The 15607-nt window shown below is 54.4% G+C and overlaps 1 protein-coding gene across 1 annotated transcript in view; it reads left to right on the top strand.

Annotated features, from left to right (window-relative positions):
• The window catches only part of LOC133355653 (potassium/sodium hyperpolarization-activated cyclic nucleotide-gated channel 2-like), a 71350-nt gene that overhangs the window by 55197 nt on the left and 546 nt on the right, over positions 1-15607 (top strand). The window contains exons 6-9 of the mRNA XM_061573029.1: positions 8874-9092; positions 11730-11876; positions 12337-12577; positions 14316-14480. Coding sequence (XP_061429013.1) covers positions 8874-9092; positions 11730-11876; positions 12337-12577; positions 14316-14480 — 772 coding nt within the window. The remainder of the gene's footprint in view (positions 1-8873; positions 9093-11729; positions 11877-12336; positions 12578-14315; positions 14481-15607) is intronic.

Consider the following 15607-nt stretch of genomic DNA (forward strand, 5'->3'; position numbering starts at 1 on the left):
ACACACCACTCGCATACAATGACCAGCACACACATACACCACTGGCACATAATGGGCAACACACACCACTTGCACACAATGGGCAACACACACACACCACTGGCACATAGTGGTCAACACACACACATCACTGTCACACAATGACCAGCACACACACCACTGGGCACACAATGGGCAGCACACACACACACCACTTGCACACAATGGGCAACACACACACACCACTGGCACATAGTGGTCAACACACACACATCACTGTCACACAATGACCAGCACACACACACACACCACTGGGCACACAATGGGCAGCACACACATACACCACTGGCACATAATGGGCAGCACACACACACACCACTGACACATAATGGGCAGCATACACACACACCACTTGCACACAATTACCAGCACACACACACACCACTGTCACACAATGACCAGCACACACACATACCACTGGCACATAATGGGCAGCACACACACACACCACTGGGCACACAATGACCAGCACACACACACACACCACTGTCATACAATGACCAGCACACACACACACACCACTGGCACACAATGGGCAACATACACACACACACCACTGGCACACAATGGGCAACACACACACACACACCCCACTGTCACACAATGGGCAAAACACACACACACACCGCTGGGCACACAATGACCAGCACACACACACACACACACCACTGGCACACAATGGGCAACACACACACACACACACACACCACTGTCATACAATGACCAGCACACACACACACACACCGCTGGGCACACAATGACCAGCACACACACACACCACTGGCACACAATGGGCAACACACATACACCGCTGGACACATCATGGCCAGCAGCAGAGTGCATTCTGTAGGGCTGGGGCAGGCCTGAGTGGGGGCCTCGGTTCCTTATCTCAGTTTATATTTCATATTTGTAGAGCGCCGTTCCTCAAGCCACTTGAAGTAAGTGAAGAACATTTTTTATTGCGCACTCTCATGAGTCCGCTCCGTCACGAATGCTCATCGATCACACATTGAAGTGGGCTCTCTGATAACACCGGTGTGGAGTCTGTTGCAGAACTGGCTCCGACTCAGGGGGTGGATCCCGCACGTGAGCTTGGTAGCGTTGCCCCAGCGTCTTTGGGCCAGAGACCCCCGAAAGTGCGCCGGCCGTATCACTGCGCGCGGGGTTTACGCGCGGGTGCAGCGGTGTAGTCGGGGTCGACTTGGGTCTATTGAAGCTCTGATAGTGTACTGTTTTTGAGTTGTACGCCTTTTGGCGTCATCTGGTCCAACAGCACTGGAGACTAGGCTCTAAGGAAAGCTGTCTCGGGTGTGGACCAATCAACTTCAAGGACAGTGCATATCATTACCATTATCAGAGTTGTTTCTTTTTGTTTGCATTTTGACTGCTTGTGTTGCGGTTATTGCAAACATGATGCCTTGTAGAAAGGTGTCAGTTTTGTACCAGTTTAAAGGGTAAAAACCTACTACTCTGATTATATATGTATTGTCCTTGAAACTGATTGGTCCACACCAAGGGACGGCTTTCTTTTGAGCTTCGACCCAATTGGTGCTCGACCAGAGGACGCCAAAAGACGTACAGCTCAAAGACAATTCACTATCAAAGTAATGAGGGCTCGGGGTATAAGCATCTACATCATTAGACCTCCTTTGCCAGTACCAAAATATAATAATAGGGGGGACAACACGTTCATTAACGTGAACCGCGTGTGGCCTGAAAGATAAATATATCTGACGTTTCGGGCGATGGTCCTTCTGGTGTATTGTCTGATACGTCGCCTGTTATATAATCTTTCTATGAAGGCCACACAATCAAATGATGTGAATGATGTACGTTTGTACGTCGAACTTCGTTCGCACCGTACGTAGCCAACCGCGCTAATCGGAGGTGCGGGGGGAAGGACAAACAAACTAAACACACAACAACAACAACAAGCAGTTCTAAAGAAAGTTAGTTTTTGTTTTCAATCTGCCGCAATGGTGCACAGAATAACGAAACAACTCAATGGATTCGGAGCCTCGTCTACTCGACGAACGGCGAACAACAACACGCGTAAAGTCGCAGTGAAGGACACGTGACAGACACGTGGCAGACACGTGACAGTGACGTGACAGTGATAGACACGTGGCAGTGACACGTGACAGGGACACGTGACAGATTCCGTCCGATGTCAATGACAATCAGGGCGCTATTGTTACAGCAAGGTGAGAATCGCGGTGCACGTGGATGAATTGGAAGGTGATTTCGGTTCAATAATCACAGTCACTTGGGCCCCAAAGTGAGAGGGCCAGGAGGTATGCAGTCAACAATGCTTGACTCAGGGACGAGGACGCCCCTGCCATGCATAGTCCCATGGGATGGTGGCTATCAACAACAAGGCAACTCCTATGACTAATTGGGAATGGGACGCAAGCGTAGGATTGATCACCCTGTCGCTGGCCGCCTTTGGGGAGGGTGTATAGTGTGAAAGGCCGAAACACCCTAGGACCCAAAGGTTTACTACTGACGATGCGCTCCCCAAATTTCACCAGGCTCACTGTTCATGAACTCTTGGAAGTGCTTGCACAAAGGATAGTAACATCTCATCCTGTGTTCTTTGGAATCGTTATGTGTGGCCACGCAGTGAGGTTACCTCCACTCAAAGTCACGCAAATCGCTCCACGTCCCAGTTACTCCCGCGACTTTTGTCAAAATGTAACTTGCGCAACTCTTGGCTGGGTTGTTGTTGTTGTTGGCGTTTGTTCTGAATTACTTATTTCTCTTCCGAGTTTCAATTAAAACAAAACTTCAGGAGGCGGTGAGGGGTGGTGCCGGACGGGACGAGGGGAGGGGGCGGGTGGAGGGCGGGAGGGTGAACCACCAGCCGGACCTAAAAACTCGACTACAAACTAAAACTCGACTATAAACGAATTTTATTATTATTCCTTTGTCAAGGCGCCCTTCCCTCCGCTAACCCAGCTTAAATATGCGCTGCCAAGCTTGGTGGTGTTCATTCAGACGCTGTCTTTCCGACAGACCTGTTCTTTACCTGAGGACGGCTGCTTACGTTGTGGCCGAAACGTCGTGAGAATTGTATTTTATTATGTTTTATTTTTATTGTTATATTATTTCCCTTCTACGTGACTTTACCGAAAGAACCAAGAAGATAATTTTATTATGTTAACAGTTGTATAGCCCACTGAGTTATATAGAACTTTTTTAGAAGCCATCTTTCCAGAAATGCGAGCTCAACGAAGTGGCTTATCACGTGGAAATTTATAGCAGCCAAATTACTCTAAAACGCACGGTGATTCTAAACGTGGAGGGAAAACCCGGAGGACCCGGAGAAAAAATCCACACAACCACGGGGAGAAAGAGGGAAGGAGAGAGAGAGAGACGCCGAAAACTCCAAATATACAGGCGGGAGTGCCATGGTGGAATCCACGATGCTCCCGTGTGCCAGGTGAGGCAGTGGACGTCTCGCCTCCCTGGCACTCCCAGCATTGCCTCCACCGGGTCAAAAATCGACATTTAGCAAATGCTAAATTCCTCTTGATATGCAAATTCCTTTGTCAAGGCGCCCAGCTTATATATATATGCTCCAAGCTCGTGTGCTGTTTCATTCAGACTCTGTCGCCTCGACAGACCTGGTTTTCACCTGAGGACGGCTGCTTGCGTTGTGGCCGAAACGTCGTGAGAATTATTGTATTATGTTTTATTTTTATTATTGTATTACTTCCCTTCTACGTGACTTTACCGAAAGAACCAAGAAGATGAATCGCCCATCGTCCACCACCTGCCCAGAGGTCGCGATTGTAACCAAAGCCACACCACAAAAAAACCTCACCCCCCCCCCCCCAGCCTTCCACCCCAACGGTGAAGCCAAGATCCGACATAACTTGTCCTTGGCAAATACGGACGCCCGATTATGAACAGCTCCTACCGCCCCCCCGCCACCACCCCGACTGAAAAGAACAAACGACGCCTCTCGCACGGGGCGAGGAGAGGCGTTGCAGAAGTTCATTGAAATGCGAGAGGGCGAGCCTTCTTACTCTCCCCGTGGAGGGCTCGGGCTGGCGAGAGAGATTCCGAGCGCTCCACAGACGACAACGTCGCGTACCCGCCTCGCAGGAATTCCACCCCCCCCCCCCGCAGCCCCCACCCCTATCCCCAGCCCCCCCCCCCACTCACCGCAGCCCCCCCTTACTACCAACCCCAGCCTCCCCTCACCCCAGCTCCCTCCTTTCCCCAGCCCCCCTTCCCCGACTCACCCCCAGCCCTCTTCCCCCCAGTCCTTCATCCACCCAGCCCCCTCTACTCCCCAGCCCCCCCTCCCCCCAACCGCCCTCCCCCTCCCTCCAGTTCTTCATCCACCCACCCAGCCCCCCCCTCCCTCCAACCCCACTCCCCCCAACCCCCTCCCCCTCCCCCCAGTTCTTCATCCACCCAGCCCCCCCCCTTCCCCCCAACCCCACTCCCCCCAACCCCCCTCCCCCCTCCCCCCAGCTCTACCTCCACCCAGCCCCCCCCTCCCCCCAACCCCACTCCCCCCAACCCCCCTCCCCCCAGTTCTTCCTCCACCCAGCCCCCCCCTTCCGCCCGCTCCCCCTCTCACCCCCGCCAAGTATAACGGGCTGTGATTGTGTCCACGCGTCGTTTGACCGTGGGGGGGGGGGGGGGAGGGGGGCGATCTAAACTAAGCTAAATAAAAACACTTCACTATTTTTATTTATCTTACACAAGGTGTAACCCCCCCCGCCCCCCCTCCCCGAAGCGACCTGAGCTGTCACAAAATGATAGCGCAACGAAGTTTAGTGGCTTATCATCATCACGTGGAATTCATCATAAAACTCGTCCGTGTTGAGTCTCGATGTGAAGGTGCGGGGGGAGGGGGGAGGGAGGGGGGGAGGAGGGGATGTGGGGGAAACCGGAGGATGACGCGGAGGATAATCCACGCGAGCCAAGGGGACATGGAACAAGTTCGAGCTACGGATAATTCTCGAGCTGGGGGAGCGTTGGAGGAGGAGGAGGAGGTGGGGGGAAGAGGTTGTCTAGACAATTTTATTAAACATTTTATTTTTATTTTCTATCTACGTGACTTTACCGAAAGAACCAAAGAAATTTTTTGAAAAAATGTGTCCAGACAAGGTTTCGACATTCGATTCATATTTTTAGGTTTTTTTCGGTAAAGTCACGTAGGTAAAAAATTAAAATTAATAAAAGTCAAATAAAATAAAAATCACGACGTTTCGGAGGCAACACAAGCTTCCGTCTTCTGGTGGAACCGATGCCAGCAAGCCCCTTGACAGCCACACCACGGTACGAGGAGATGACACACAGCGAAGAGAAGACACACACAGCGAAGAGGAGACACACAGTGAAGAGGAGATACACACAGCGAAGAGGAGATACACACAGCGAAGAGGAGACACACACAGCGAAGAGGAGATGGCACACAGCGAAGAGGAGACACACACAGCGAAGAGGAGACACACAGCAAAGAGGAGACACACACAGCGAAGAGGAGACACACAGCGAAGAGGAGACACACAGCAAAGAGGAGACACACACAGCGAAGAGGAGACACACAGCGAAGAGGAGACACACACAGCGAAGAGGAGACACACAGCAAAGAGGAGACACACACAGCGAAGAGGAGACACAGCGAAGAGGAGACACACACAGCGAAGAGGAGACACAGCGAAGAGGAGATACACACAGCGAAGAGCAGACACACACAGCGAAGAGGAGACACACACAGCGAAGAGGAGACACACACAGCGAAGAGCAGACACACACAGCGAAGAGGAGACACACACAGCGAAGAGCAGACACACACAGCGAAGAGGAGACACACACAGTGAAGAGGAGACACACACAGCGAAGAGGAGACACACACAGCGAAGAGGAGATGGCACACAGCGAAGAGGAGACACACACAGCGAAGAGGAGATGGCACACAGCGAAGAGGAGACACACACAGCGAAGAGGAGATGGCACACAGCGAAGAGGAGACACACAGCGAAGAGGAGATGGCACACAGCGAAGAGGAGACACACACAGCGAAGAGGAGATGGCACACAGCGAAGAGGAGACACACACAGCGAAGAGGAGATGGCACACAGCGAAGAGGAGACACACAGCGAAGAGGAGATGGCACACAGCGAAGAAGAGACACACACAGCGAAGAGGAGATGGCACACAGCGAAGAGGAGACACACACAGCGAAGAGGAGATGGCACACAGCGAAGAGGAGACACACACAGCGAAGAGGAGATGGCACACAGCTAAGAGGAGGCACACACAGCGAAGAGGAGATACACACAGCGAAGAGGAGATACACACAGCGAAGAGTACGAACGTGGGTAGACGGGTAAACTACTTGCTGCACTGCACCGCCCCGGCCGCCCTGGGTGGGATTCTGGCGCGCAGCGTGACGCCGGAGTGATCCCGGAGTGATCCGCTAACCCGAGGCGCGCGGCGCCGGATTCCGGGCGTGCAGAGACACGCCCGGAGTTGACGCTCCTCACACTCACACACACACTCACCCACACACACTCACACACACTCACTCACACACACTCACACGCACTCACCCCTACTCACACTCACTCCAACTCACACTCACACACACTCACACACACTCACACACACTCACACTCACTCCTACTCACACTCACACACACTCACACTCACTCCTACTCACACACACTCACCCACACACTCATCCACACTCACCCTTACTCACAATTACACGCACTCACACTCACCCACACACTCACCCACACACTCATCCACAGTCACCCCTACTCACACTCACCCACACTCACACACACTCACCCCTACTCACACTCACCCACACACACTCACACACACTCCTACTCACACTCACCCCTACTCACACTCACCCACACACACTCACCACAACTCACACACACTCACCCACACTCATCCACACTCACACCCACACTCACCCCTACTCACACTCACCCCTACTCACACACACCCACACACACCCACACTCACCTCTAATCACACTCACCCACACTCACTCACCGACACTCACCAACACACACAACAACAACCGCCATTCGCCACTAAGTGGCGGTGACATCACCACGACACTTGTTCCAGGCTAGGTGCACGTTAAGGCCACGTGAAGTGTCTAACGCCCGCCGGCAGGAGGTCACGGGGCAGACCCAGGTGCCACGGGTCGACTGACTGAGATGACTGACCGATGGACCACCTGTGCCCCCTACTGTGCCGACTTGCTGTGCTTTAGCCACCCAGCGCTCCGCTCGTTGTTGTGAGCGTCGCTCCTCTGCCCCCTTACCGTCACCCACCCACACTCACCCACTCACACTCACCCACACACCCACACTCACCCACCCACACTCACCCACCCACACCCACCCATACACACCCACCCACCCACACACACACCCACCCACCCACACCCACCCACACCCACCCACACTCACCCACACACACCCACACTCACCCACCCACACTCACCCACCCACACCCACCCACCCATACTCACCCATCCACCCACACCCATCCACACACAAACCCACACTCACCCACACACACCCACACTCACCCACCCACCCACACTCACCCACACCCACCCACCCACACTCACCCATCCACCCACACCCATCCACACACACCCACCTACGCTCACCCACACACACCCACTCACACACACCCACACTCACCCACCCACACTCACCCACACTCACCCTCCCACACTCACCCACCCACACTCACCCTCCCACACTCACCCACACACACTCACCCACCCACACCCACCCATCCACCCACACTCACCCACCCACACTCACCCACCCACCCACACACACCCACACTCATCCACCCACACACACACACCCACACACACTCACTCACCCACACTCACCCACCCACACTCACCCACCCACACTCACCCACCCATCCACCCACCCACCCACACTCACCCACACACACCCACCCACACCCACCCACACTCACCCACCCACACTCACCCACACTCACCCACCCACACACACCCACACACACTCACCCACACACACTCACCCACACACACCCACCCACACTCACCCACCCACACACACCCACACCCACCCACACTCACCCACCCACACTCACCCACACTCACCCACCCACACACACACACCCACACTCACCCACCCACACACACACACCCACACTCACCCACCCACACTCAACCACACACACCCACACACACTCACCCACCCACACTCACCCACCCACACTCACCCACCCACACTCACCCACACTCACCCACCCACACTCACCCACACACACTCACCCACACACACTCACCCACACACACCCACCCACACTCACCCACCCACACACACCCACACCCACCCACACTCACCCACCCACACTCACCCACACTCACCCACCCACACACACACACCCACACTCACCCACCCACACTCACCCACCCACACTCACCCACCCACACTCACCCACACACACCCACCCACACTCACCCACCCACACTCACCCACCCACACTCAACCACACACACCCACACACACTCACCCACCCACACTCACCCACCCACACTCACCCACAGCGCCGCTGTTCACCACACGCACGGCGACATTGCCGGAGGGGGGGGGGGGTGGGATGGAAGCGATCTTTGGATTTGCGTTACTTAGCGATGTCGCCGCTTGCTGGCCACCGCACCGCTCCCCCTCGTGTGCAACAGTGCCGGCTTTTACGAGTCGATGCTATTCCTCGTTCACTAACAGCACTTGTCCCCACACCCCCCCCGTGAAGGCTACACGGGCGACCTTTGTCATTGTGTCCCGCCGCAGAACGTGTCGTGGGAGATGCAGTACTCGTACGCCCTCTTCATGGCCATGAGCCACATGCTGTGCATCGGCTACGGGCAGCAGGCGCCCTCCAGCATGTCCGACGTGTGGCTCACAATGCTGAGCATGATCGTGGGCGCCACGTGCTACGCCATGTTCATCGGGCACGCCACGGCGCTCATCCAGTCGCTCGACTCGTCGCGACGCCAGTACCAGGAGAAGGTGCGTGGGGGGCATTGAGGGTCCCCCCCTCCCCCTTGCCCCCTCCTCCATCTCCCCTCCGGGGGGGTGGGGGGGATTGTGACGTTGCTGGGGTATTTAAAATTCAGCCGCGTGAAGCTTTTCGAGGGGGTCCTCCCTTGGAGGAATGCCTCTGAGATTTGTTGTCTAATATCGCAATGGAAATACAGGGACTCCTCTACTCACGAACTGTCAGAGATACGAACAAGGCTGGTGCGTATGTCCAGTTGCCTGTTCGGATCGAGAGTCGTGAGTTCAACCGCAGCGCAATAGACGGCGGTGGTGGCGTCTACATCTGCGGAACGTGAAGAACCAGCGGCATCTACGTCTGCAGGAGATTACACAACTTTTAAAGCCATTCCCCGTGTTGAGTGTACACGCCGTACAACGCGTTTCGAATCGACAGGAGTAAAGATGGAACTTACGAACAAATCGAGTTACGAGCAGTACCTCTGGAACCTAACTCGTTCGTAAGAAGAGGACACCCTGTAACCGTATTCTTAGGTTTTTTCGGTAAAGTCACCTAGGTCACCTAGGTGACTTTACCGAGGTGACTTTACCGACAAAATCTAAGAATATGAATACTTGCAGTCACGAAAGCTTCAAATCTAGAACCCTGTAACCGTTTAAGTCCGGGTTTTTTGTTAAACCCACAGTCTTCTTTATTTTTCAACCGATTATGTAAAAACTTTCAACTTCGTGCCGTTGTTTCATTAATGTTTATTTCGTATTCGGAGGTCGCCGCCCGCCCGCATGCCGCACCCCTCGCAATGAGAGGCCCCAAGCGGTGGCTCGCTCAGCCTCGGCCTACATCCGGCTCTGGGCGATTCTAATCGTCGACACCGTCATCATCACTATCATCCTCATCAGCAGCGATGACCCGTCACCTCTCACCCTTTGACGCGGGTGAACCGCTTGACCCCACATTGACCAGTCGACCCCATGCGCATCACTAACACGTTGACCCATTGACCCCCATGCGCATCGCTAACACATTGACCCATTGACCCCTGTGCATCACTGACACGTTGACCCCCCCCCCCCATTGACCCGTTGAGAGATTGACCGCCCTGTGCATCGCTGACCCATTGACCCCCATGTGCATCATTGACACGTTGACCACCCCTCCCCCCATTGACCCGTTGACCCCGATGTGCATCACTGACACGTTGACCCCTCCATTGACCAGTTGACCCCACTGTGCATCGCTGACCCATTGACCCCCACGTGCATCACCGACACGTTGACCGCCCCACCCCCCATTGACCCCCTGTGCATCGCTGACACTTTGACCCGTCGACCTGATGACCCCCCCTCCCTCTGCCTAACTGACACATTGACCTCCCACTGACCAGATTAGCACCACGTGGGCTCACAGCGATGACGTCACATTTGCTTGAGACTGACGACGCACGGGGGACTTCCTCGCATTTCCAATTGCCCCGTGCTGGAGCTCCTGATTGGTTGCAGTCGCCCGCGGAACCTTCACCGTACTCGGAATTTACACTATGAGACCTCCTTTACCAGTGGCAAAATATTATAGTAGGTTTTTACCCTTTAAACTGGTACAAAACGGACACCTTTATACAAGGCATCATGTTTGGAATAACCACAACACAAGTAGTCAAAATGCAAACAAAAAGAAGCAACTCTGATGATGATAATGATTTTGTACCAGTTTAAAGGGTAAAAACCTACTACTATATTTTGCCACTGGTAAAGGAGGTCTCATAGTGTAAATGCTTACCCCGAGCTCTCAATACTCTGATAGTGCACTGTTTTTGAGTTGTACGCCTTTTGGTGTCATCTGGTCCAACACCAATAGAGACTAGGCTCTAAGAAAAGCTGTCTCGGGTGTGGACCAATCAACTTCAAGGACAGTGCATATTATTATCATTATCAGAGTTGTTTCTTTTTGTTTGCATTTTGACTGCTTGTGTTGTGTTTATTGCAAACATGATGCCTTGTATAAATGTGTCAGTTTTGTACCAGTTTAAAGGGTAAACACCTACTATTATTGTACTCGGAATTGTAAACGCTGCGGGGTTTACCTTCCCAACACACCGACAACAACAACAACAACAAACCCGGCGTGCTGAAGCGGCCGGCGAATTTGGCCACGTTTTGTTTGCGGCGACGAGGCCTCGCCAATCGGCTGTGTCGGGGGCGGCGATGGCTTTAGTGGCAACCCCCTCCCTCCCCAAAATAACCCCTTTAGCACGGACCCCCATTGACCGGTCGACCCCCTTGAGCCGCTGACCCGCCGTTGACCCGTTGACCTATTGATCCCCCGCGTGCAGTACAAGCAAGTGGAGCAGTGCATACCGTACCGACCCGCCGCTGACCCCTTGACCTGTTGACCTATTGACCCTCCGTGTGCAGTGCAAGCAAGTGGAGCAGTGCATATCATTCCAATCCGTCGTTGACCCGTTGACCTATTGACCCCCCGCGTGCAGTACAAGCAAGTGGAGCAGTGCATACCATACCGACCCACCGCTGACCCCTTGACCCGTTGACCTATTGACCCCCCGTGTGCAGTACAAGCAAGTGGAGCAGTGCATGCCGACCGACCCGTCGCTGACCCCTTGACCCGTTGACCTATTGACCCCCCGCGTGCAGTACAAGCAAGTGGAGCAGTACATGTCGTTCCACAAGCTGCCGGCGGAGCTGCGCCAGCGCATCCACGAGTACTACGAGCACCGCTACCAGGGCAAGATGTTCGATGAGGACAACATCCTGGGGGAGCTCAACGAGCCGCTCCGACACGTGAGCGCGAGACGCGTCGCCGTCATCGCCACCGCTATCACCATCACCGTCACCATCTCTATAAACATCATCATCACCATCTATATCACCATCGTCATCACCATCTCTATCACCATCGTCATCACCATCTCTGTCACCATCGTCACCGCCATCTCTATAAACATCGTCATCACCATCTCTATAACCATCGTCATCACCATCTCTATCATCATCGCCATCACCATCTGTATAACCATCGTCATCACCATCTCTATAAACATCGCCACCGCCATCTCTATAAACATCGTCATCACCATCTGTATAACCATCGTCATCACCATCTCTATAAACATCGCCATCACCATCTCTATCACCATCGTCATCACCATCTCTATCACCATCGTCATCACCACCATCACCGCCGCCGTGGTCACCGGTCACCACGAACCACGTGCCCCCCCCCCCCCCCCCCCGACCGCAGGAGATCGTCAACTACAACTGCCGCAAGCTCGTCGCCTCCATGCCGCTGTTCGCCAACGCGGACCCCAACTTCGTGACGGCGATGCTCACCAAGCTGCAGTTCGAGGTGTTCCAGCCGGCGGACTTCATCGTGCGCGAGGGCACCATCGGCAAGAAGATGTACTTCATCCAGCACGGCGTCGTCAGCATCATCACCAAGGCCAACAAGGAGACGAAGCTCTCCGACGGCTCCTACTTTGGAGGTCGGTCCACGCGAGGGCGAGAGGGGGGGGTTCAGGAGGAGGGAGGGGGGGAGGGGTTCAGGAGGAGGGGGGAGGGAGGCAGGGAGGAGGGAGGGAGGGGTTCAGGAGGAGGAGGGAGGGAGGGAGGAGACGGAGGGAGAGGTTCAGGAGGAGGGGGGGGGGTTCAGGAGGAGGAGGTCAGGAGGGAGGGATGGAGGGAGGGAGGGGAAGGAAAGGGAGGTTCAGAATGAGAAGGTCAGGAGGGGGGGGGGTAGAAAGGGAGGGAGGGAGGGAAGGAGGGGAGGGAGGGGTTCAGGAGGAGGGAGGGGGAGGGGAGGCAGGGGAGGGAGGGGTTCAGGAGGAGGAGGAGGTCAGGAGGTCAGGAGGTCAGGAGGGAGGAAGGGATGGAGGGAGGGAGGGGACGGAAAAGGAGGTTCAGGATGAGAAGGTCAGGAGGAGGGGAGGGTGGAGAGGGAGGGAATTTCAGGAGGAGGACGTGAGGAGGAGGAGCCTCAGGAGGAGGAATAAATAAATAAGCGGACAATCAGGCGCCTGCTTCTGCACACCCCCTTCGCACGATCTGCCGCAACACAAACTTGTTTCTTTACACATCCCATCGGCCGTCTGGTCGTGACATGAGTGAGGCAGCGTTCGGTTCAACGCGAGACAAATCACTGGAGCGGTATCGCTCCAGAGATTTGTCTCGCGTTGAGGTGGCCCTCGCTTTTGAACCAGGAGCTATTCCTGCTAGGAGTCTCTGCTGACGATGGCGAAGATGACAAAGATGACACCGATAATGATGATGATGCCGATGATGCCGATGATGCTGCGCACGTAAGAGATCTGCTGCTGATGATGATGCCACTGCTTATGATGACGATAACGGGTGAAACTGATGATGATCTGCTGATGATGATAATGATTATGACACTGATGATGTATGCTGCTGATGATGCTGCTGATGATTCTGCCGATGATGCTAATGATGCTGCTGATGATCCTGATGCTACTGCTGCTGATGATGATGCTGCTGATGATGATGCTGCTGCTGTTGATAATGATGTTGCTGCTGATAATGCTGTTGATGATGATAATGCTGATGATGCAGCTGATGATGATAATGCTGATGATGCTGCTGTTGTTCATGATGATGATGCTGCTGCTAATGATGATGCTGCTGATGATGATGCTGCTGCTGATGATGCTGCTGCTGTTGATAATGATGTTGCTGCTGATAATGCTGTTGATGATGATAATGCTGATGATGCAGCTGATGATGATAATGCTGATGATGCTGCTGTTGTTCATGATGATGATGCTGCTGCTGCTAATGATGATGCTGCTGCTGCTGATGCTGCTGCTGATGATGATGCAGCTGCTGATAATGCTGATGCTGCTGCTGAGAATGCTGATGCTGCTGATAATGCTGTTGTTGATGATGATGATAATGCTGATGGTGCTGCTGATGATGCTGCTCATGATGATGCTGCTGCTGATGATGATGACGATGATGCTGCTGCTGATGATGATGATGATAATGATGCTGCTGATGATGATAATGATGCTGCTGCTGATGATGATGATAATGCTGCTGCTGCTGATGATGATAATGATGCTGCTGCTGAGAATGCTGATGCTGCTGATAATGCTGTTGTTGATGATGATGATAATGCTGATGGTGCTGCTGATGACGCTGCTCATGATGATGCTGCTGCTGTTGATGATGACGATGATGACGACGGCGACTCTGCGCGTGCAGAGATCTGCCTGCTGACGCGCGGGCGCCGCACGGCGAGTGTGCGCGCCGACACGTACTGCCGCCTCTTCTCGCTCTCCGTGGACCACTTCAACGAGGTGCTGGAGGAGTACCCCATGATGCGGCGAGCCTTCGAGACCGTGGCCATCGACCGCCTCGACCGCATCGGTGAGATGCCCTCGCCGGGGGCGGTGGGGGGGGGAGAGAGGCACGTGGGGAGACACGTGGCGGTGGGGGAGAGACACGCGGGGAGACGTGGGGTGAGACCTGGTGAAAGACGCGAGGAGACGTGGGGAGACTGGGGTGAGATGTGGGGAGACGTGGGGAGACTGCGGTGAGATGTGGGGAGACGTGGGGAGAGACGCGGAGAGATGCAGGGTGAGACTTGGGGAGACGAAGGAGAGATGTGGGGTGAGACGTGGGGTGAGACCTGGTGAAAAACATGCAGAGATGTGGGGAGACTGGGGTGAGATGTGGGTAGATGTGGGTAGATGTGGAGTGACCTGGGGAGACGTGGGGAGAGACGCTGGGAGATGCGGGGTGAGGCTTGGGGAGACGTGGGGTTAGACCTGGTGAAAGACATGGGGAGATGTGGGGAGACTGGGGTGAGATGTGGGTAGATGTGGAGTGACCTGGGGAGATGTGGGGAGAGACGCTGGGAGATGCGGGGTGAGGCTTGGGGAGACGTGGGGTTAGACCTGGTGAAAGACGTGGGGAGACAAGGAGTGACCTGGGGAGACGTGGGGAGAGACTTAGGGGGTAGACGTGGGGACATGAGGACAATCGCACTCATTCATACACCCCACACACAAAAGATTCCCGTATAGACTTAACAGACTGTTGGGCCAATACGGTACGCGAGGGGGTGGGTGGCCAGCACCACGCCCGGCCGCCTTTGTCTCCCTAGTGACGATGTTTACACACCGCAGGTGTGTAAACATCGGGCCAGAACTGGTTCAGACAATCGTCACTGGTGTTGGTCGTGAATGGGAATCGAACCCGGGTCGCCAGGTTCGCAGCGTAGCGCGCTAACCGCTACACTACCGCTTCCCACAACACACACACAGACACAAACACAGAAACATACACACAGACACACACAGACACTCACACACACAGATGCACAGACACACAGACACACACACATAAACACACACAATAACACACACAGACGCACTCAAACGCACAGACGCACACACACAGACACACTCACACACACAGACTCACACACACACACAGACACACTCACACACACAGACACACACACAAACACACGCACACACACAACACACACC

Source organism: Lethenteron reissneri, chromosome 51 (assembly GCF_015708825.2).
Source record: "Lethenteron reissneri isolate LAM-NWPU_2019-01 chromosome 51, ASM1570882v1, whole genome shotgun sequence".
NCBI lineage: Eukaryota > Metazoa > Chordata > Hyperoartia > Petromyzontiformes > Petromyzontidae > Lethenteron > Lethenteron reissneri.